The sequence below is a fragment of the Fundulus heteroclitus genome, chromosome 1 (assembly GCF_011125445.2).
Source record: "Fundulus heteroclitus isolate FHET01 chromosome 1, MU-UCD_Fhet_4.1, whole genome shotgun sequence".
Taxonomy (NCBI): Eukaryota; Metazoa; Chordata; class Actinopteri; order Cyprinodontiformes; family Fundulidae; genus Fundulus; species Fundulus heteroclitus.
The window spans coordinates 12909559-12931778 of record NC_046361.1 but is presented as its reverse complement, the minus strand read 5'-3'; the positions used below and the strand labels follow the sequence as shown (position 1 = coordinate 12931778).

Below are 22220 nucleotides of genomic sequence, written 5' to 3'. Positions count from 1 at the left end.
AGAGGCAGGAGTGTTACCAAAATGTTTACTTTATTTTTCAGCTTTTTCTTTTAATCCAGGACAACTCATTCAAGAATAATCAAGAAGAATTAAGCACTAATGTGTTTTTATTAGATTTTTTTTTTCTCTTTTTACATTTTGTCAGAGATGGATGGTGAATTTTTATCCAGAACTTGTCAACGTAAAACAAAAAAAAAAACAAAAACAAAAAAAAAAAAAGAATATATAATACATTAATAATTAATTCAATACAATGGAGTGTGGCGTCTGACAGAATAACAATGGCCCAGAAGGTGTAGGTTGGTTGTTTTCACTGCTTCCTCCATGGTACTGCAACAATCACCAGCACTAACTCAACTCAATCAACGACAGCAGAGGAAGAAAACGGAGTGCGCTCACAAAGTTCTGCACCCCCAGCCTCCCAAAGAGGGAACACTTTTTTATTTAAATAATATTTTATCAAAGCCTTTTTATCTTCATAAAATGTTTCTAAAACTTATGTCTTTTAAACTTTTTTTTTTTTTTGCATTTTTTGGATTTGTCTTCCTTTTCAGAGATTTTTAACGATATTCGTCTCCATGGTGTGAGCGTGTGTGTGTGTGTGTGTGTGTGTGTGTGTGTATCTGTACCTGTCACCCAATGTGTGCGCCTCTATTCTGATGTGTCCTTGGCTGAGGCTTGGAACAACTCTGAGTTGTTCAAGTGCTCATGTGACGGTAAAGCCTGCACGTATGAAGCTCCATGGTGTGGTTGTGGATGTGCTTGGAGTGTGTCTGCGACGGTCGTGTCCTTACGCTGCTCTGCCTGCATAAGGTCACCGCAGGTAAGACATTCATTACTGAGGAGTTGAAACTGACTCAAGCAGCCAACTTGGGTGGCCTGTAGCAGGGGGTGTGTTTAAGAATGTGCATGTAACCAAAGTCCGCTTATCAAGGAATCTGTTTAGCTTGGATGGGCTCGAGGGCGAGCACGCATTTTGGAGTGTGCGTCTCTCAGTGCCTACCACGTGTGTTTGTGTGTGACAGAGGGCCGAGTGTTTGAAAACCGAGGAGTTATGTACCTGCAGGTGAGCCAAGTACGCTTTCCCGTGCTTGTGCACCACGTGTAAAGCTTAGGAGTCCGTTTTAACCGCTTCCTGATGTTGGAGAGGAGTTAATGTCTGTGTGTGTGTTTGTCGGTGTGTTTGTAAAAGAAGGCACGGAGGGTGGAGTGGGAGGCTCAGTCTCTCAGGTCCATGCTGGATCCGAACAGAGCCACGAGCTGCTCCTCGTAGTGGGCGATGTTCCGCTTCATGATTTCCTTACAGGAGCCCAGGAGGCGCTCGAATGCCTGCACGTCTATTACTGCACAGAGAGAAGGAGAAGGGAAATGACGTTGGCTCCAGTTACCCAGAGCACTGAACTGTTTCACACATGGATCACTTTAGAGCTCCTCAAAGCCTCTAGTTCAAAGTCAGAGGGTTTCCAGCACTCTGCACGCTTGCATGGGTACATACATTTAGTGAGGATGTTGATATAACTGTATGCAGTGAACCTGTGAAATGTGACAGAGGACTAAATGACGTCCTATTTACAAAAGGAAGTTGTAAAGCGGATGGCCAACAAGGCTTCAACAACCAAATTAATCAAATTAAAGGTGGACATTTTCTATGTCAGAGTAACCCTTATTTTCCCTGGCAGTGCGTCTGTGACTTATAGACAACCCAGGGACTCTGCGTTGTGTTGTTGATGGATCTAGGAGGCACCAGACACGTGGTTCTGAACTGTGGGGAGACTTTGGAGTGTTTTTCCTTCTTGCCACTCTTCTTCTCCGACCTTACAGGCAGTCAAAGCAAACTGTGAGGAATATGGCAGCTTCCTGGCTAAAGACTATCTAGAATATGGTGTCCCAGCAGGACAAGCATGTCAGAACCGCTACGTTTCCAGAGTACTGCAACAGGACAACAGCGCCCTCTTCTGGCACATTTATGTCACTACCTTACATCAGTGTGACGTTCTCCTACTAAAATTAATAAAATGCATTCAAGGCTTTTCCTGAGTCTATGAGGAAAGTTCAGCTACATTAAAGACTTCATGTCGGTGTAAAAATCAATAACATACACTAAGCTGGAAATGTTAAGGTCACTAAAGAACGGTGCTTGAAGGATCAGCAGACCCAAAGAACAACCTTATTATTTTAATAATGTCCTCCTTTAGATTAAAAAGTGAAGCAGTAACTTGTATTATAGAGGAAAGTTTCTTTTAATTAAACAACATTACCTCTCTTGTAAATCCCCAAGACGAAGAACAGAATAAAATGTTCTCAGTATCAAAGGAGGCCCAGGAGTGCAATGAATGACTGCTGATATTTCACAGCAGGGAGAAATGTGAGAAAGGCGACAGAGCAACAAGCAATATTGCTGCAGTACAGCTGAATTGCATTTTCTCAGCTTCACAAGCCAAGCAGCAGCTGTGGCAGACAGGCGGTGTCATTGCCAGTTCAGCTGACTGATAGACAACAGCGACAGGTATGTGTGTAAAGACGAGATGCGTGAATCCACTCAGGACTGATGATGACGCTGAGATTGGCTTCTGGATTTCACAGAGAAAGGAGAGGCGACACAAACCCAAGCACAGCTGTTAACACCGCTGCTCATTTCTCCCTCGTGAAGAGCCACTCCTCCACGGTGCAGCCTGAATGGGAACGCCGCTAACGAAGCAAATTAATTACCCAGCAGCGCTCAGCTATCAGAAGCTGCCCGGTTGTGGCAGATGAGCTGAACATGAACTGAGAACTATTTTTTAGTTTAAATGCCACTTAATAATGCATGACAAACCACTTTAAACTGTTCCATCAGTGGGAAGCACACGAGTTGCTGAAGTCATGAGATGTTTAATTATCAGCTCTAGACTTCATATTGACTCCATTTATTTACCAACAACTACCCAAGGAAGGAGCCACAGAATATTTGGTGAAGCAACTTAGCTCTCCAGTTCTAGCTGCTGAATATAAATTCTCTAAACATTAGTCTTATTGACCATGAGCCACACAGATCTCATTTCCTCATTTTTTTTGGTTCTTCCCAGACCTCTCTGTCTTACCCAAACACTTGACGTCTCCCATTGCGTAGGCTGAGGCGGCCCGGGGCTTGTTAGTGACCAAGGCCAGCTCCCCGAAATACTGGCCCCTGCTACAGCGTGCTATCTCCACCTCCGCGTTGTCTGCGTGGTCTGCCTTTGTCTGCGGGGAGAAAGATGAGCGCAGAACGGGATTAAAAGGTTAGGAGCCCCCGAGTGCCGCCTGTTCCTGGCACAGCGAGAGCCTCTGAGAGACCGGGGAGGACTCCCTGCTGTTGCTAGGCAAAACCTGGAAGCCCTCCTGCAGCCTGGTGCTTTTTAATTGAGTGTGTGGGCTGTCATTATCCATTGTGCTCAACAGGAACTGGTTAGTGAAACTCTATGAGCGGCTATAGTACCCTTCTCAAAGCAGTTAACGAATTATGATGTAGAGCAATAAAACAACCATTGAAGACGATGAGATGAGGGTCTGTAGCTTACTTTGCTCTTCATCATGATTTTGACCTCTCCAGATTCTACGATGTAGAAACAGTCCGCCTTTTCTCCCTAAAAAGAGTAGAACAGAATAAAAAATAAATATATATATATATATATATATAAATCAAACATCCAGTACCGGGTAAAAACTGTAGAGACCTGCAGGGTCCCACCTGTGTGATGATGCGCTCTCCGTCTAAGAACTGCTTCATTCCTAATACATCCACTATCTTCATCCTCTCTGTTGCCTGGAAAAGAAAAACAATTTTAAACAAAACATAAAATATAAATATACCTTTGGGAAAATTAACCTAAGGGACATTGACATTGTGTTTTATGAATATAAAGGAAATTAAATCTAAAGAGATTCCACTTGAAATTATTAAGGGGCTTGAATTGATTTTGTTAATTTAATCAAAACACATTTAATCACCACAGAGATGTGGAGGGGTTTCCTTTTCTAACCTTACCTCCAGTGATTTAAGCAACGGTACAGACTCAATAAAAGTCTCGTACATCCTCCTCTTCTTGGCGTTGTTCTTAACGATGAGTCTTCGAAACGTTGCCCGGTCCTGAGGACAAAACAAGAAAAAGAATAGGTGAGGACACAACCTCTCCAGTGCAGACTGGACGTTTAAATGTTGTCCTGATCTTAACCACCAGGGGGCGCAGCAGCAGCATGAATCACATTGTAAAGCAGGGCTCCATTCATAGATTGCATGACTCCATTCTTAACATGTCTGAGCATCACAGAGCTCAGCCGTGGACTTGTTGAAGAGAACGCTGCCCGCCATGACGCGGCACATCAGGGATTAATCGAACATGTTCGTATGAAAAGGTCTAAATAGATTGATAAAAAGCCACACTTGCTACAAGCAAATGTTACTTTTTAAACATCCGAACATAACTGAATATATTTCTTAAGATACATAATTTTAAGCCTTACATAATCCAGTCATATGGCATTATTATTATTATTTCTTCCTCAAATTGAGCTTTTCACTTGCGTTCTTACCAGGCCCCAAAGTGATCCCTCCTGGGTGGCTACGATGGTGGCGGCACGTGGCGTGTTGTACATGAGCGCCAGCTCTCCGAAGCTGCCCTTATTGTTGTACTGACCCACACAATTTCCCGATACCTTAATGTCAAACACACCCCTGCAGAGAGGGAGCAGAAGGATAAAGGAAACGAAAGGTTAGCAAAACATGACGTTAGACGGTCGTTTTGCATACTGACCTAATGTATTTTTTAATCCACATCCATTTACTTATTACCAGCAGCCCCTGGATAAAACCTATTTTTCCCCCCCACTGCACAATGGGTGAACACATGATTGAGATCTTATTTGTTGAGGGCGGTCGTCATCACAGTTTGCTTCAGCTTCACCCCATCAGGGTTTGGGGGCCGATCGTGTCAGGCTCTGGCTCCAATGTGTGAAGATGAACCCCTCACAACTCAAATTCAATCTACACAGTACAAGATCTGTGACAAAATTAGTCAACAGCTGATTATCTTGATTCTTGTACCACTCATTACAAACCCAAATGAATTCAGATTCTAAATTTTTTTTTTCTCTCATCAGTGCTTAAATAAAAATATTTTGGGGGATCCTGGAGTGTAATCTGTACTTAATTACTCCATTACATTTTTCCCGTTTTACATTTGTTTATGAAGAAGAAATCTTCAGGAATGTATCTCTAACAGGTTAAAGATACTTTTTCAGACCCCTGGCATATTTGGGCTAATTTTCTTCATTTTCTATTGGATACAAATTAGCTGGTTGAATATAAATAAACTCTGCCGAAGGTAAGAATGGTTTTGGACTAAACTGCTCATGTCCAAAATAACATTGTAGGTTTCATTAATAACGCTTAAAAGGGGCCAGTCACAAAAAAAGAAAAACACAAAAAACATTAAAAAAAAATGAAACAATATTTGCCAAAAATTAGTTCTGATAGTGTTTACTTAGTCCTTTTTCAGCCTGAAAAGAACTGTGAACCAGGCACGATCAGCAGAAATAAACATTGTGTGCCATTTGCCAGCAGTACGCGGATCAGAAAGCAAGATGGCAAAAATATAAACAGCTACTGTAAGAGCCAGTAGGCCGTGCTGCAATGTCTGCTGTAAAGTGACAGCTCAGCATTGTCTAACACCAACCTAATCTACAGGGTTAGGGTCACTTAGCTGGTTTTCACACCTGATAGTTTGGTAGAGTCGGTTCGATTGGGGACCAGATTTTCAGCTGGTGAGGTTTGCTTTCACGCTGCATTTGTCAAATGAACCAAAGCTTTTGACCAGCCTGTTCAGCCCCTCGCCTGTGGTGGCGCTGCACCCAGAAACACAGCTGGAAAGAGGTTTGGTCAACAACGCAGCACAACTTCCTTTACCGGGAAAATGTAAACAAAATGAAATGGCAACAGGTTTTAGCCGTGTTATTGCCACGTTGTCTTTGGCAAGTGTGCCAGACGTGCACCATGCAACAGTGAGCTCCAACCAGAGTGCGATAAAAGTGGACTAAACAGGGCTGGTGTGAATGCATGCTCAACCTCTTCCTTTTCGTACCTCTGCTGGAGGTTGCCGACTTGCTCGTCTCCATTGCTTCTCCTCGTTTACTCATTGCATGCGTGCACAATATTGTACTTCCGGTCACGTGGTCTTGTTATGGTAAATACACACTTAAGTGCTTTGTTTATTAATAAATGGAGCGTGTAAAACACAGAAACAAAATATAACCCGACAGGGCACGTTAACCTGAAAACCTTTGCATGCGACCAGAGCGAGCTACTGGTGTAGCAATTCCTAAAGTCATAATACGCGACTAGGCCCCTTTAAACTCTTGACAAAAACAAAATTTTAAGCCACTTAAAGGAAGAAAGCCCATAAAGTGCAGATACTTCACTAATGGTGTGCAACATTTCAACAGAGCGGCTCTGCCCTACCTTCTCTTTCTATCTATGGGGATTATGCATAAGGATGGTAATTTGCATTAATGTTGCTTGGCAGGATTAACCAGTCATTTTCTAAGACCGGCCTGTCCTCCCATTGGTCATGCAGAAGGGCTAAAGCCCACGTTGCTGTTGGAGTATTAGCTTACTTTGGATTACCATAACAATGGGGACAGTGATCGGTTGTGTTCAGTTAGCTGAAGTACAGAAAGACCAACATATGTGCCACTGTAGGGTTCTCATCATTTAACTCAACATGCCAGGAAAGCAGTGGTTTATGGGCATTCGGTCTACATAGAGCCAATTCTTTTAATAATTGCTGTAATTCGATGCAACAGACAAGGCAGCAGAAATCTGTAGCATGGTTACGTACTGACCTTATGTCTACAAACTCATTTAGCGCTAATTGACTCGTACACATAGTGGTGCTGCCCTGTGACAGATCACATATGGGTGTTCACAGCTGCACAGAGAGCATGTGTGCATAGAAAACAATTTGCTTTAGTCCATTGCTGCCCCATTCTTTTATGATTTAATTTCATAATTTAAAACAAGAAAAAACTCCACTGAATCAATGGCATGATTTTGAGTGCTGAGCTTCAATATGCAAGCATTTAAGATGAGAAAAAAAACTGGAGTGTGAAAGAAACAGCAGGATGACTTGCTGATTTTAAAACTGAAGTCTGAAAATAAATTATGTGACCAGGCTTGATAATATTTTACAATGATCCTGATCACATTTGCCATGCACCCTTCCCACTGATACTCCTGCTTCTCCCTGAGGGCTTACGCAGGACTTTCAGTTACTTCCTGTTTTATGGTCCCCAGAGAAGATCGTTTATTCTTGGTTGAAATGCTGCCCAGCGGAAGCACACTGGCAGGGCGAGCGCCTGGGTTTAGAATCACCGGAAAGCAGGGACAAGTAAAGCTACCCAGAGGTTGGTGAACACAATTAATAAACACTGAAGTATAAATACAGATCACTGACTAAATAGGGAATGAAACAGGGGTTAATAAAACTGTGTGTTAACCGTCTGCTTTCTTTTATAATCCCAGTTTGTTTGTGTGGACATGCTCACATCCCACCCTGCTGATAACATTAACTACCGCTCATTACTGTGTCCAAGGAAAACCCCGGGACAGTATATGATCAGGCAGGCGTGCCACTCTTAAAGGTCAACGCTTGTATTGTACGAGGAGCAGGAGCGTGCTGTGTTAGAAGGCGCAGGAGATTGTTATAGGCCCATTTGGGCACAATGTGCTGAGCTGATATGTCAAGAATGAATAGAGGCAAACAGACCATCCACCAGAAAAAAACAAAACATTATACAGTCTGCTAAATGGCACTGCTTTAAAACTGTGAAACATATTTTTGTAAAAATAACAATCTGTTACTAACACAAAACAAAAATGTTAGGTATTTTAATGGTCGGACCTGAAACGCATAATAAAACTGCAGCAATTTTAAAGTTGTAAATTCTGCACTCCATCAAAAGGCAATATAGCAAAGATGCAAAGTACTGATACAGATGTCAACAAGCTGTAGACCTGAGCAATGGAGCCCAAACACAAAAACAAGAAAAAGGGAACCACATAGAAATAGCATCTCATCAATTAGGATTTTATTACTGTCTAAATAAACTCAACTGCACAAAAACACTATGTAATAATAGGATGTATGCAATACGTGACCTTTAACTGGGGCACTGTAGGAATATGATATGCAGCAGTTTTATAGTTAGTAGTTTTTGTAACTGGCCCAGTTAAACACTCTCTCATAAAGCTACTACAAAACAAAGTAAACATGGATTGATCCTCATATCTTTGCCTTTCTTATCTTATCATCGCTACCCTTTTCCACCAAGAAGACCCAACCACTCTTCCTTTGGTTTAAGTGTCTTAGTCACAAAGATCTAAATCAGGTGTGGACATAGGAGACGGTGAAAAGCACATCCAGCTGGCCACATTTAATTTATTGTGTTGGCAAGCAGACTTTGAATAGACGGCACAAAAAATATCTAAGCCTTTATATGCAAGCAGACATTTGGGATTGAAACACTGGACACGATTCTTGCCAGGATAAAAGGATTTTTATAATTTGTGTAGGTTTACCATAAATATTTGTTAGTTTTTGCCCAGCACAAAAACCAAAGCCCCCCCCAAAACAAACATGTCTTTTAACAACGTAATTATACCTTAGCAAACCAATGAGTCCTACCTCTCTATGACATAAAAGTTGTCTCCATCGGCCCCCTGATCGATGACATGCTCCTCCGGCTGGACCTTCAACTCAAACATGGCGTCCAGCACCTGCGAGAACTGCTCCTGTAGCACCAAAAATTAAATAAAACCTCAGAAATTAAGTTGAAATAAAGAGCAACAATAACGGTGATAATTATTTCATAGTGGCACTGTGTCTGTATGTATTTAAAATGGTATTTCACAATCACAACAGACAGCTGTGAGACTAAACAGGTCAATGAAGGGCTGGAATTCAAGAGAGCATGGGGTCAATGATGTTTTGTGTCGTTTTCCCTCAAAGACAACAGGATTTAAAGATGTGAGTAATCTACAAACACTGCATCTTTGCAACCACAATAACCAACAATGAAGTGTCGGTACAGACCAAGTTTTCTTTCAGAATCCATCAAAGAGTTGTTTTTTTTCTTTACCAGTTTGAGGACTGCTAACAGCTCTGAATCCAAAATAAAAAAAATTACAAAATCCACCCATTCATGCAAAATATGCATCCCTAATTTTAGGTAATTTTCTAAACTAAAAAAAAGTACTAAGTACATGTCGTTAGTCGATGTATTTATATGCCAAAAAGTTTAGATTTGACACATTCAATTGAAAAGGAAAAACATTTCCGATTCTGGTGTCCAATATGCTGATAACCAAAGTCTAACAAAAAAAAAATGAGATGGTTGATTCAGAGCTGACCATCTGATTTGTGCATTTCTGATCAAACGGTTAAGTGAATTTCAACGGATCCACCAAAAGAATGGGCCTTTTACATATGATGATATAATAGTTGCACAAGAAAAGTTGCATTAGCTTTAGTTGTACCTTTCTGCGATGACATCAATGCATGCATTTTCTCTGTGTTGCAAGACAATTTACCTGATCTAGTGTTTTGAAAAGTAAGATGTCTCGGCAGGCCTCCTGCAGTCTGCAGCGCTGTTCGTCTGTTTTTGGGTGAACCACTCTGGGCTCGGTGTCTTCATCGTCGTCGTCTGGGTTGAACGCCTCGGCACAAACTGAAAGAAAGACATGCAATTCGATTAGATGCAGCCAAGTTCGCATTTACACAAAGCCATCTGGGTAAGAAGGCAATACAGTGTCTTTATTGTAAGTAATGGGGAAACAAATCCCATAAATACCAATATTTGGATTTAAAAGAAAAACAATTCAGAATATATGCTGTACTATGTTTACAAAGATACAGAAATCCATACAAACAGAAGACACCGGAGAGGATATAATAAGGCAACGGCCTGCAGGATAACGCAGACGCTGGAGCAGCCCAGAGGAGGAAATGACACGTCCACTGAAACATGTTTTGCCACATCGGAAGACAAACCCTGACAAGGTCATTTCCAATTGTCACTATGTATCTGTGTTTCTCCTCCTCTGCAGACACACTCCACTTCTCACACGACATTTATACTAAACACACTAAAGTCTCAGAGTGTGTGTGTGGAAATCAAGCGAGTAACGTCTTTTCTCCCAGGAGCGGTGCCAGTGATGTTCGCAGTGGTGTGACCTCAGTGGTGTCAATGTGTCAGCTCCTTTAGTTCAGCTTGATCAGGTAGTTAAAAACAGGAAAACAAAAAAAACAAACAAAAAAAAACAGCTAGAAGTGAGAGTCTAGATGCACAATCCAGACCAATGAAAATACAAGACATACAATTTTCTAAAAAGGCAAAGCATGTTGGTGTAAATACACTGCGTGATGTGTGTTCTTCACTGGTATCCTTTTAGATCAGATAATGGAGCAGCCAGGCTCACTCAGGCACACTGCAATAGCGGTGTTTTTCAATGCTTTCAAATCCTTTACCAACCCCAGCAAGATTGACATTAAGAACACCGACTCTTAGTATCCAAGTTTGTTTCGAACATGAATCAAATGTCTCCACTGACCTTTAATTTTTAGCTTCCACAGGAAGAGGAGGTATTGTACCATGCTTTGTCAGGTGCAGTGGAGTTGAACATTAAGAAATTTAAAATTGTGATTAGACTGTGGGAATTGCATGTACCTCCGTGTAATAAAACAAGGAAGCAGCTAACAGCTATTTAGCCTCGTGAGACCATCCTGATCTCGCGACCTTTCAAGGTTTCACTCGCAGATCAGTCTGGCTACTCTCCGTTAAAGAAAATTTGGAGCAGTTCACCAAACGAACGTCCAATCAGCGTTGGCTTTGAGGCGGGTTGAGGTGTGACGCAACGAGAAGCGCGTCAGTTCAGTCTAAAGAACATGGCGGCTTCAGCCGATGAAACTAGCGTTAGCGTGGCTATCGAGCAAGTTTTAGTGGAATTACAGAGTATTTTTTCACTGAAAGAAGAGCAAAACACTGCTCTGGAGGCTTTTCTCAGAGGAAAATATGTTTTTGCTCTTCTCCCGACTGGTTTCGGCAAGAGCTTGTGGTTGTGTTTTCATCGTCGCTCTGTTAGTACGTCATATGCTTCGTTGATCTGATTGGTTTATTCGGCCCGTCTATCACCAACATAGGCCAATCAGCTAACCAGTATTTTCGCCCCTTCCCAAAATTACTTCAACGGAAGGTTTCCAGATGGATATGCGGAGCAAATCCATCTGGCGGAGTCAGGTTAGCAGCTATTAGCCTCTCCCAGCGAAACAATGAATGGTCCAAGATCCAAAAGAGAAACCCCCCCCCCCAAAAAAAATACTATATTTTCCACACTATAAGTCGCTCTGTAACATAAGTTACATCAGTCAAAAAATGCGTCAAAGAGGAAAAAAAAAAAAGACTATACGCATTTTTTCAAAATTTCACACAATCAAAAACTAAAAACCGACATTTAATCTGGTAAGCCAATTTATTCAATTACACAGCTGCATCCAAAACCGGTTGAATAATATGGGACATACCAGGGAGGTGGAATCGAGTAAATTAGCATAAGAAGTTGTGAAAATGTGTTTTTGGCAGCGAAAGGTGTCAGCACCAGAAAAAGGCAGGACAAAGTCTATTTTTCTAACCTGAAAGAAAGACGTTTGGCTTCACTGTGACAAAGCCTCTCCCCACATTGGTGCCGCCCATTTCATGACGCCGCCCAAGATCCTAAATGGCACTAAGTGGTGGAATGGGGTACCGCGCGCGAGCTATTTTTAGAAACACAACGTCACGATGACGTCACATCACGTGGTACGCAGTGGGGCAAACTCCGGAAAGCCGCCGTTGTTTTGCTGTAAAAGAGACGTGCGTTAGCCTAGGTTTTACTCGGTAAACGACTGCTTTTTCCAAATCTAAGACCATGGTTTTTAAACATTGTTGCTATGGAACGTGCAACAGCTACTCGAGTTACGCTGATCGGCCACATATGAAGGATGTTTTCTTCAAGACTGCCAAGGAGAAATGTGTACGCTTGGAACACCGGGGCGGTCGGCCTACACAACAGTTCAACCCGGAAAAAGTTACCAAATTCAAGTACATATGTAGCAAGCATTTTGTCGGAGGAAAGGGCACAACCGAAGAACATCCTGACCCAATTCCAGCGACATCAAGTCAAGGTAAGAGTATTTTGGTGGCCGACATGTTAATAAAGTAGCGCCTGCTACCATGACAGCATATAGGCTATCATGGTAGCAGGCGCTAACATGATAGCCTGCTACCAGGATAGCTTACTCAAAAACATTTCAAATGAGACAAACATTAAACATATACCCATTCCTGGACGATGATTGCAAACAACAACAAAAAAAAAAAAAAAACGGCCGACGCTGCCATGATCGCCGCGCAGGAAAAAAAAACAAAGCTTACCGTTCATCAACTCGGCCAGTTTTCCAGTCTTTTTAAACCCTCGACACTCAAGCCATCGTTTGAGCTGAAGGTTGGTGTGTTCTTCGACAGTTCGGCCAGTAAACCGTGTGCCTGGGACATCGTCTTGGGAAAGTTTAACGGCTGTAAAGTCGGTCATATCCGTTATCCGTGCGTTCTCTCCTGTATGCCCTACCTAAGCGGCAAAAGGGGCGTTGCTCTTGAGACTGTGACGTCACGTGCGCGGTACCGCATTGTGCTGCAGCGGCTCGAAGGCGACGTCATGAAATGGGCGGCACCAACGTGGAGAGGGACGGTGTTGCAGTTTAAGCCTAACATCTTTCTTTTGGGTTGGAGAAATGGCACCAGAAAAAAAACTAATATTTCAGAACAAATGAAGAGTCTGTAGTGCCAAAGACAATATTTGATCATATACATGCCTATAGTTGACTTTGAAAGGCTTAAAAAATAGCATTATATAGAAGCTTTTACCAGATCTTTTGCTCTTAACGAGAAATAACCCTGTGCCTTCAAAAATTGTTGCTGTGGTATTGAAATTAGTATTGAATATTTAGCTTGGTCTCGGTGTTGAGTTGGACATTTTGTATCATGACAACCTTTAATAACTAAAATATCCACAAATTATGTTGTCTCATATTTTCTTCATCAGTTATAGGCAGCAAAGATAACCCAGTTAACAGTTGGGGGAAAAATAAAATAAAATGTGGGTTTTCTAGAACAACAGACACCTTTTTTTTCTAAAAACAGGCTTTAGCCAGAAGCAACTTTTTCTATAAAACCGTGTTGTTGAGATGGACATAATTCACTTCTATGTTACTTCCAGTAGTCGAATAAACCACTCATTATCTGGGATCCATGTTTGCTATGAACCCAAAACTGAAAAACATTAACACTTTAATGCCACACAGCCCTATTTATGGGATAATTTATATCAGTTTCATAATAATTTTGTTTTGTAAAACAATAGTACAACCCTGTGTTACAACTACAGTTCTCTTAGACATTTTAATGCTGCACTTTTGTTCTATTATAGTTCAGAAAGAGAGATTAAAGCTTTATGAAAACTGTAGATTGAAAATAGATCACAAAGCTCTAATTTGGAGCATGCCTAGGTAGAGGAATAATTTTTATCCACCAGCAGAATTCTTCAATATATTTAAAAAAAAATATTTTAATGGAATAGCTCCTAAAGATTTAATTGTAGATTATATAAGCAACGCTGAAGAACCTTGCTGGATCAGGTGCCTCATAAGCACCTTGTTTTGAACTTGAAAAATGCAAAATACTATTATATAAATATACACAATTATTAGTTACATTTCTTTGACTCCTAAGACTGCTCCTCCTCATCTGTCACCAACTGCTAAAAAGGAAAAGCTGGATCCGTCCAAGTGTCTTTTTAGGTTAGACTAAATTCAGTGTGGGTGTGAATAGAGTCTGTTTCAACAGCAGCCGAGTGCTCCGGGTGGAGGCAAATGTTGCCATGGTGAACTCAATAGCTGCTGAGGAAAAATCGTAACTCCTGATGACCATGTGAGCAACAAAAGCCTTTCCTCCATACATTCGTGTTTGCGGTGAGAAAAATCTGTAGGGTAAAGTCAGATTAAATCAAAGACCCTTCCGTCCTTTTGTTTGTTTAGGTCTCTACAAACACAGCTGGTTGTTTTAAATTTTTTAAGCACAAAAGAATTTTGGTTTTGGAGTTTTAAAGGGTATTTTCACCATGGGATCATTTAGAAAGGAACGGTTTCCTTTATTTTACACACTGTTACAGAAGCAGTAAATAATAACAGTACAAGAGCCGTTGGACTGACTTATCTTATCCATTTCTTCTCATCAGCATGCATAATCAAGACTATATGGATAAAGCTTTTATGTGGCTTTTAATAGAAGTATCTCAAATTCATTGTGGCAGATAAAAACTACATTCCAAAACAGTTTGATTAGACATGCAAAATTTTGTGTAGTTTATAACAATTTTAGAACTTATAGTAGAGATTTATATTTATTCATCTACACCATGCTCAGGGGCCTCCCAATAAATTGGGCTCATATCTCTGATGGTAATGAAAATGACTGCCTCTTTACTCATGCAGAAGTGATCACCAGTGACCTGCAGAATCTATCTTCCTGCAGCACGCAGAGCAGAGTGGGTGAGCCTCATTTCCCAGCTACAAAGAGCAACCCAGAGCGGTGACATCCGACTTCCTTCCTTCCTGGTTTAACAAGCTGCAGAGGACTACAAATCTGCAGTGAGAACCCAACTTTCAGAGGCCTTGTGACCTGCTCTTAGATGCAGTTAACCAATTGGCAGTGCAAAAAAAAAAAAAACAACAAAAAACAAGCTGCCTCACTTCTCAATTGAAAAAAAAAAAATGCTGGATATCCATACTGATAGGGAATGGCTAACGTGTTAGAAATCAAAGGATTTTTATTTGATTAAAATCATCAACCAACAAAAGTCTTAATCCAAAGTCACACAGAAAGTGAAAGTAAAAAACAAACGCAACAGATTAGTCCAGTTTGCTGAAATGCAACTGCAGCAACTCACTATAGTAACGCAGCAGATTTTACATACCCTACGTGAATGTATGGATGCCTGACAATGGCAGCACTCCTTATGAGATGAAAAATGGTGTCCATCTCCTCACAGATCCTGACCAGGGCTTCACTGAGCTACTGGAAGGAAACAAAAGCAGCAGCAGCCTAAGGCTTTACCTGGTGATGGATGGACCTAAACATTATAAGCCAGAGATGTTCTGTGTGATTTTAGTCAGGGGAACACAGAGGCCAGTTAATGGCATCAATTCCTTGCTCCTCCAGGAACAACCTGTATACTGTTGTCACACAAGGCCATCCATTATCCTGCACCAGAAGGCACCCAGGTCCCACTGCACCAGTCAAGAGTCTAACAATGGGCCTAAGGATTTCATTCAAATACCTAATGACAGTCAGGGTCCTGTCATTTATCCACTACAAGTCTGTATGTCCCTCCATGGAGAGTCTCCCACACAGACCAAAACTGACCCACCGTCAACCAATCTTTCTGTACAATGTTGCAGGCAGCATAATGTTCACTGCAGCTTCTCCAGACCTTATCATGTCTGTCACATGAGCTCAGAGTGAACCTGCTCACATCTTTGAAAAGAATAGGGTGCCAGTGCCAAGCCTGCATATTCCAGTGTTCAGTGGCAAATGCCAAACGAGCTCCACAGTGCCAGACAGTGAGTACAGGGCCTACTAGAGGCCCTCAGACCACCCTCTTGAAGTGAACTGCTTCTAATGGTTTGATCAGAGACATTCATGCTAGCACATGGTGGAGTTGGACTGCCTGTCCAACCTCTGTAGGGTCCAGGTATCGCCTCATGCTACCAGTAGTGACACCGACCCTGGTCAGATACAAATCTACTGAAAAGCAGACAAGATGGAGGGGAAAAAATGTCTGTGTACTCGACCTTTAAAATGCACATTCTCAGGGTTCTCATCAGGATTTTTGACAGCGTAATGATAAATATCATCGGGGTCAAGGGGCATTTCTAAACATTTATAGCAGTAATGGATGAGGGGCAGAGGGTGGCTTCTGCTTTGTCGTTTCCTTACTTCAGTATTTATTCAACCATGCCTATAGCTCGAAGAGAGAACTCAGACCGTCAGAACCCAGTCATCGTGTTGTCCGTCGAGCTAATACCAGCTAGTGTTAGCTTCACTGTTGCAGATACAGGAGCTTTACTGACCTTTCTATGTTCCTCTCAAACTGTCAGCGTCGTACTGTTAGCTTAGCATGTAGCACCAGTCAGCATTTTGTTTTTCTTGTCCCTCTGCCTGGGAAAGATTCTCGAAAAAAAAAAAAACATTTTTGTGTTTATCTTCTATAAAGGGGGCTGCATGTTTTATTCTGGCAGTACTCCTGTTAGCAGTCTTTAAGACTTCCAGCAGCAGCTCATTCACCTTCCTCCCTCTGTCCCTTCCTCCTCAATGTGCATCCATTCTTGTCCATAGCCTTGTTATCTCCCGCATTGATTACTGTAACTCTCTTTTCTTTGGCCTTCCTCAAAATTTCCTCCAAAACCTCCAAGTGGTTCAGAATTCAGTTGCTCGCATTATTATTAAAACCTCATTTTATCACATCACCCCAGACCAACAGGAGCTCCACTGGCTCCTGGTTAGATTTAGAATAGAATATAAAATCCCTCTGTACACATTCAAGGCCACATCCTCGCTCCACCCTACCTTTCTGATCTCCTTCACATCGCTTCTTCTTCCCGCACCCTTAGATCCTCCTCTTCCATTAACTTTACTGTTCCTCCTTCTCGCCTCAGCACCACGGGAAGCAGAGCCCTCTTCCACTCTGCTCCAAAATTCTGGAGCCCTCTCCTTCCAGACATCTGCAATACTGACACCCTAAACTCAAAACCCATCTGTTCAAAAGTGCATTCTCTGTGATTGCTGGTTAACATTAATTTTTTTGTCTGTTAAATCTTTATTGTTCTGTACTGTGTCATTGAGTGTCCTGAAAGGTGCTTTTAAAAAAAATAAAATGTATTATCATTGTTGTTTGGGTCATGGGTGCGACTGAAGGGAGGACTCGCACCTAAACAAGTCCACATGCCTGTAACTGTCAAAATAACACGTTTTTATAGTGCTGACTCGAGGTCCTAAAACAGGCAGGTTTTTAAAGGTGTATGTGCAAAAAAAACAAAAAAAAAAAAACAGGTAAATGTGTTCAAAAACACCTTTTACGCAGCTTGAGAGAAACTTAGCGGCCCGTTATGCTGAAATGCGCGGTCGAGAACCCGAATTATGCAGACTGTTGTTTTAACTGGGCAAGCTTATTTTATGAGTATTATGAATACATGGAAAATAAATTGCAACATGTTAAAAGCTCAGTAGGTAAAATGTATTTTTATAGCACCTCTCACAGGATAAAAACCACAAAGTGCTTCATTATAAAAACTAGCATAAAAACAGCACAGGAAACAAAAATAGTCCTGTCTGGTTGATTCAACTTCAATAAATTGCTAGTTGCCTCTGTGGCGAAAATGGTCACAATCAAAAGTGTATAAAGGCTCACTTACATGTTGGATTATGAATTTTCAAAGAGATTTTTTTAAATAACAAAAAGCCTCATGTTATGAAGATTAAAAAAAGAACACTTGTACTTAAAGTTGCAGTAGGTAAATTTTGTAAAAAAAAAAAAAAAAAAAAAAAAAAACTTTTTACATATTAAAACTGTCACTATGACCTGAAAATATAATGTGTGGAACAGAAAATAAATAAATAAAAAAATAAAAAAGATAAAAAATAAAAATCAAGCTCCTCACAGTGGTCCTACTGCCGTTTACAGAAATGCACCACTCCCGGTCAGAAACAACCAATCAGAGCCAGGAGGAATGTCTTAATAGTGTCAATCATGCTTGTGTATGTGCTGCTCACACCCCTCCCCTGAATAGGGTGCATCATCATCAGTAAGGCACAAGAGTACTGATGGGCTGCAGCTGTCTAGAGAAATGGCAGTGAGACAACCCGTGTAACAGGAAAACTGCCAATTTCTCAAGTGGCACCTGCTCAGAAAACATAGACAGGGTAAACAGAAGAATTGGTCAAATTCTAAAAAGAATTAGACCAAGCCCGACTTAAAATGAGGGTAAACATCGGAGCAGCAGGGAACAAGTGGGAGGGACCTGTAAGGTGTGCTTGTTAAAACTTTCAGGCCAAGTCCACGGTTGGCTCAAAACTCCCTACAGCAGCTTTAAGTGCCAAGCTACCTTCTTGTATTTTTATGCAAAAACAGGCAAAGAAATAATAATTACACATTACCTATCAAAACGGTAAAAACAATCAATTTAAATTCAGGCATAATAAAATGGTCTCTTATGAATACACATCAGACCTCACACTCTGTCCTGTTAAATCAAGAATACAATTAAAAATTCTTCTTCTAACGTATAAAGCCCTTAATAATCAAGCTCCATCATATATCAGAGCTCTGATTACCCCGTATGTTCCTAACAGAGCACTTCGCTCTCAGACTGCAGGTCTGCTGGTGGTTCCTAGAGTCTCTAAGAGTAGAATGGGAGGCAGATCCTTTAGCTATCAGGCTCCTCTCCTGTGGAACTCCTAGTTTTGGTCCATGAGGCAGACACCCTGTCTACTTTTAACACTAATCTTAAAAATTTCTTTTTAACAAAGCTTATAGTTAGAGTGGTTCATGTTACCCTGAGCTATCTCTATAGTTATGCTGCTATAGGCTTAGGCTACTGGAGGACATCAGGGCCTATCTTTCTCACGGAGGACATCAGGGCCTATCTTTCTCACGGAGGACATCAGGGCCTATCTTTCTCACTCTGCTGAGTTCTCCTACTGTTCTCCAATTTGCATTGTTTGTTGTTATTTCAACTTTTAACTTTCTGTTCTGTAATTTTTTTCTTCATACTAGGTACACCTGGTCAGGGGTTCTATTAGCTGTGACACCATCCAGGGAGGCACATCATCCGCTGTTACCATATAACATAGAAAGTATTCCTTGATCAATGTGTGCTTCTGTGTCTCTGTTCTCTTCTCTAACCCCCAGTCGGTCATACTGAGCCTGGTTCTGCTAGAGGTTTTCCTTCCTGTTAAAGGGGAGTTTTCCTCTCCACTGTCGCTTCATGCATGCTCAGTATGAGAGATTGCTGCAAAGCCATCGACAATGCAGACGACTGTCCACTGTGGCTCTACACTCTTTCATGAGGAGTGAATGCTGCTTGTCAAGATTTGATGCAATCTACTGGGTTTCTTTAGCTAGGAAACTTTCTGACCAATCTGAATGTTTTGATTGAATATGTCTTTGTAAAGTGCCTTGAGATGACACATGTGAATTGGCGCTATATAAATACAATTTAATTGAATTGTGCATTCTGTCAGTAATGTCCCATGAAGACCTGAATTAACATGGGATGTACTACCAGAATGAAGACATGAATATTTCCTCTGGGAAAGGTTTTAATTTGGGTTTAAAAAAATAAACAAAAAAACATGCAAAAAACATTCTTCTGAAAAATAAAGAAATGCAATTCTTCTCCAGGAGAACTTAAACCTTGGTGGCACCCATAGTGCAGGGATCCTTAATCTTCGTCCAAAAAGGATCATAATGCCTTTTGCCATATAGCATAAACACTAAAGTATGGATCTTTAGTGTCACTTTAAGACACATTAAGTACCATATTATGGCAATAAGTATCTCTAAAAGGTTACTACAAATAAAAAAACACAACAGCAAAATTATCAAGATGCAAGCAACATCAAATGTAAGAAGCAACGCTGTTGAAACAACGATAGCAGAGCTTCAGAAAAGATAAACATCGGCCGACACACAGACACACCCACAGCCTAATTAAAGTGCAGCGCTCTGTGACGGCTGACGACATTCAATCATTCATATGTAAACACTAAAGGGGCACAGCGGAGCGTGAGAAAACAAGTGTGCTCTCCACACAAGACCACAGACACCAACACGGAAACCGAGACAATACCAATACACTAAACCCCAAACAGCCCACCTTAATGGTGCACAATTGCTAAAAACATTTATTAGGAACACATTGCCAAAACACCGTTGGACTCAAAACTCACCAAAATGCATCAATATAAATGTGAGTTAGTGAAGCAGAGTTGTACGCAATGTCATAACTAAGGTGGATTAGCCCCCAAGGGACATGACGTCAAACCCACATGTATACATAGAAACACACACACATAATCGAATTGACAACCACACTCCTTACCTGACACTCTCCTGTTGAATCTGCTCGGCGGTGGAGCTGCAGAGAAGAGAAAGAACCAACATTAGCATCACCGTCGTAACTTCTATCACACAATTGTGATCGCTCAGGAGACTTCAGCACAACATGTTATGAGTAGATCTGTTTTAATACGCTGAAGAAAGTGAAAGGCTCATAACAAAAAAAAAAAAACAGGACAGAGTACTCAGTCAAAAGACACATTTCAATGCCCTGTACACACCACACTATATAAAACTGCACCATCAAAATAATACGGCCAAAATGTATTCTTTATCACAAGGGGTTTTACTTCTGTTTATTAAAGAAAGTGTTTGTTGTCGTCTTCTGGCTTCTTTTAGTCTACTGGGATTATTTCAAAGGATAAATAAAAGACTACCAGTAAAGCCCTACGGAACAAGGGGACAACTTTTGTAAAAAGACCAATGACCGTCTAACATTGAAGGACCAAGAGCTAAAATATGAACTCAGAAAGACTAAGGCTAAGGAGAAATCTCGTCCCGTTTAGGATCAACTGGAAAGTTGTGGCTTCAAACACTTTTTTCAAAAACATGAGCAGGTGTTCTGAGCCCAGAGCTTCTTTTGTTTCCCTATTGTTTTTTCTAATTTGAAATGAAGACCTGAATGCTGTGCCAGACTACTCAGCATCAAGCTGTTGATGTTAGAACACCGTTCATATTCTCTAGCTACAGTGATCACACAAGTGGTCTCTGTCTGCAGTTAGTTTGTCCAACTCACAACAGCAGACGGATGCCCTGCTGCACTGCCTCTTTGAGCGGGGTAACCAAAAAGAAAAACTAAAGAGGTATGGAGAAACTAACTAGAATCATTCCCTCATAACTGATATATCCAAGCACACTTAAACACGACATGTCGTCACTCTTTTCATAGCACAGTGTCAGAGTCCATTAGATCCAAGCTGTTAGTAGGAGACCTGGGGGGGAATTCACACATCCCCTATTTTGCTGCAGTCACCTGTGAATACGGTCAGAGTTCAACACGCAACCCTCTCTGGAGATCACCATCAATAAGCATAAAAAGCTTCAAGGCAGCCTCAGTTATGCATTTACATACAAATGGAAATTGTTCAAAACAATGTGCATGTCATTTATGTGAATTTCTGAAAACAGCGTAGTATCAATCTGGATTAGTTTTCAGACAAAGAGGAAATTCAGAAAGCCTGGAGCATTTTCAACCCCACCTGTCACACACTCACAGCACACATTCAGGCATTGCCAGCTGCTTTACATGAGTTTCATTCTGCTGAGTACTGGGCTTCAACACTGGGTAGATTTAGAATAAGGATGCACAACATATATACACTCATTAAAATCAGTATCGGCCAGTATTAGTCATTTTGCTTTGAGAAATAGTTGTCAAAGACTCAGAAAATTCATGATCCATGCTGAATTTCTTCTACTATGATTCTGCCAGAGCAAGATTCTCCAGACTGAAATGGATCTGATTAGGACTGCATGACATCAGAAAAACATAAAATAATGTAGAATGCTGGGATAAAGACATGACTTACGATGAGTACAGAAATATTTACCTAAGCAGTGTGGGTAATTTGCATTTGAGCTCTTGCAAACATAGAATTCATAAACTATCCAAAACCTCTCCAGAAGTCAAAAACATAAGCTGCAAATGTGTACGTGATATAAAGTATATAAGCCTCTTATAAGTCATTTTATGCTTATATTTACCAAAACGAGCCATCTGCCCACCTGTTTTGAAACGAGGACTGTTGAGCATCTTGTATTATACTTTGGAATCGGTTTAACAAGTTGGTTTAAGTGTTATTTATTTTAAATGCCTCTGTGTTTGAGAGCAACATAAAACGTTCAATAAAGTTCCCGTCTGGGAGAAAGCCTCCGTAAAATAACGCGCACCGTACCAGGCTGTGCCCCTTCTCCACACAACACTAACCCCCCAAACCTTCCG

At 41.1% G+C, this 22220-nt stretch overlaps 1 protein-coding gene across 1 annotated transcript in view; it reads right to left on the bottom strand.

The window, feature by feature from the left end:
- Window positions 1–13: 13 nt before the first annotated feature.
- The window catches only part of prkar2aa (protein kinase, cAMP-dependent, regulatory, type II, alpha A), a 79588-nt gene continuing 57381 nt past the window's right edge, over window positions 14–22220 (bottom strand). The window contains exons 3-11 of the mRNA XM_036135264.1: window positions 20262–20297; window positions 9602–9738; window positions 8697–8803; window positions 4549–4690; window positions 4004–4105; window positions 3707–3781; window positions 3537–3602; window positions 3081–3219; window positions 14–1343 (exon numbers count right to left, since the gene is read on the bottom strand). Of these exons, the coding sequence (XP_035991157.1) occupies window positions 1219–1343; window positions 3081–3219; window positions 3537–3602; window positions 3707–3781; window positions 4004–4105; window positions 4549–4690; window positions 8697–8803; window positions 9602–9738; window positions 20262–20297 (929 nt within the window). The 3' untranslated portion in view covers window positions 14–1218. The remainder of the gene's footprint in view (window positions 1344–3080; window positions 3220–3536; window positions 3603–3706; window positions 3782–4003; window positions 4106–4548; window positions 4691–8696; window positions 8804–9601; window positions 9739–20261; window positions 20298–22220) is intronic.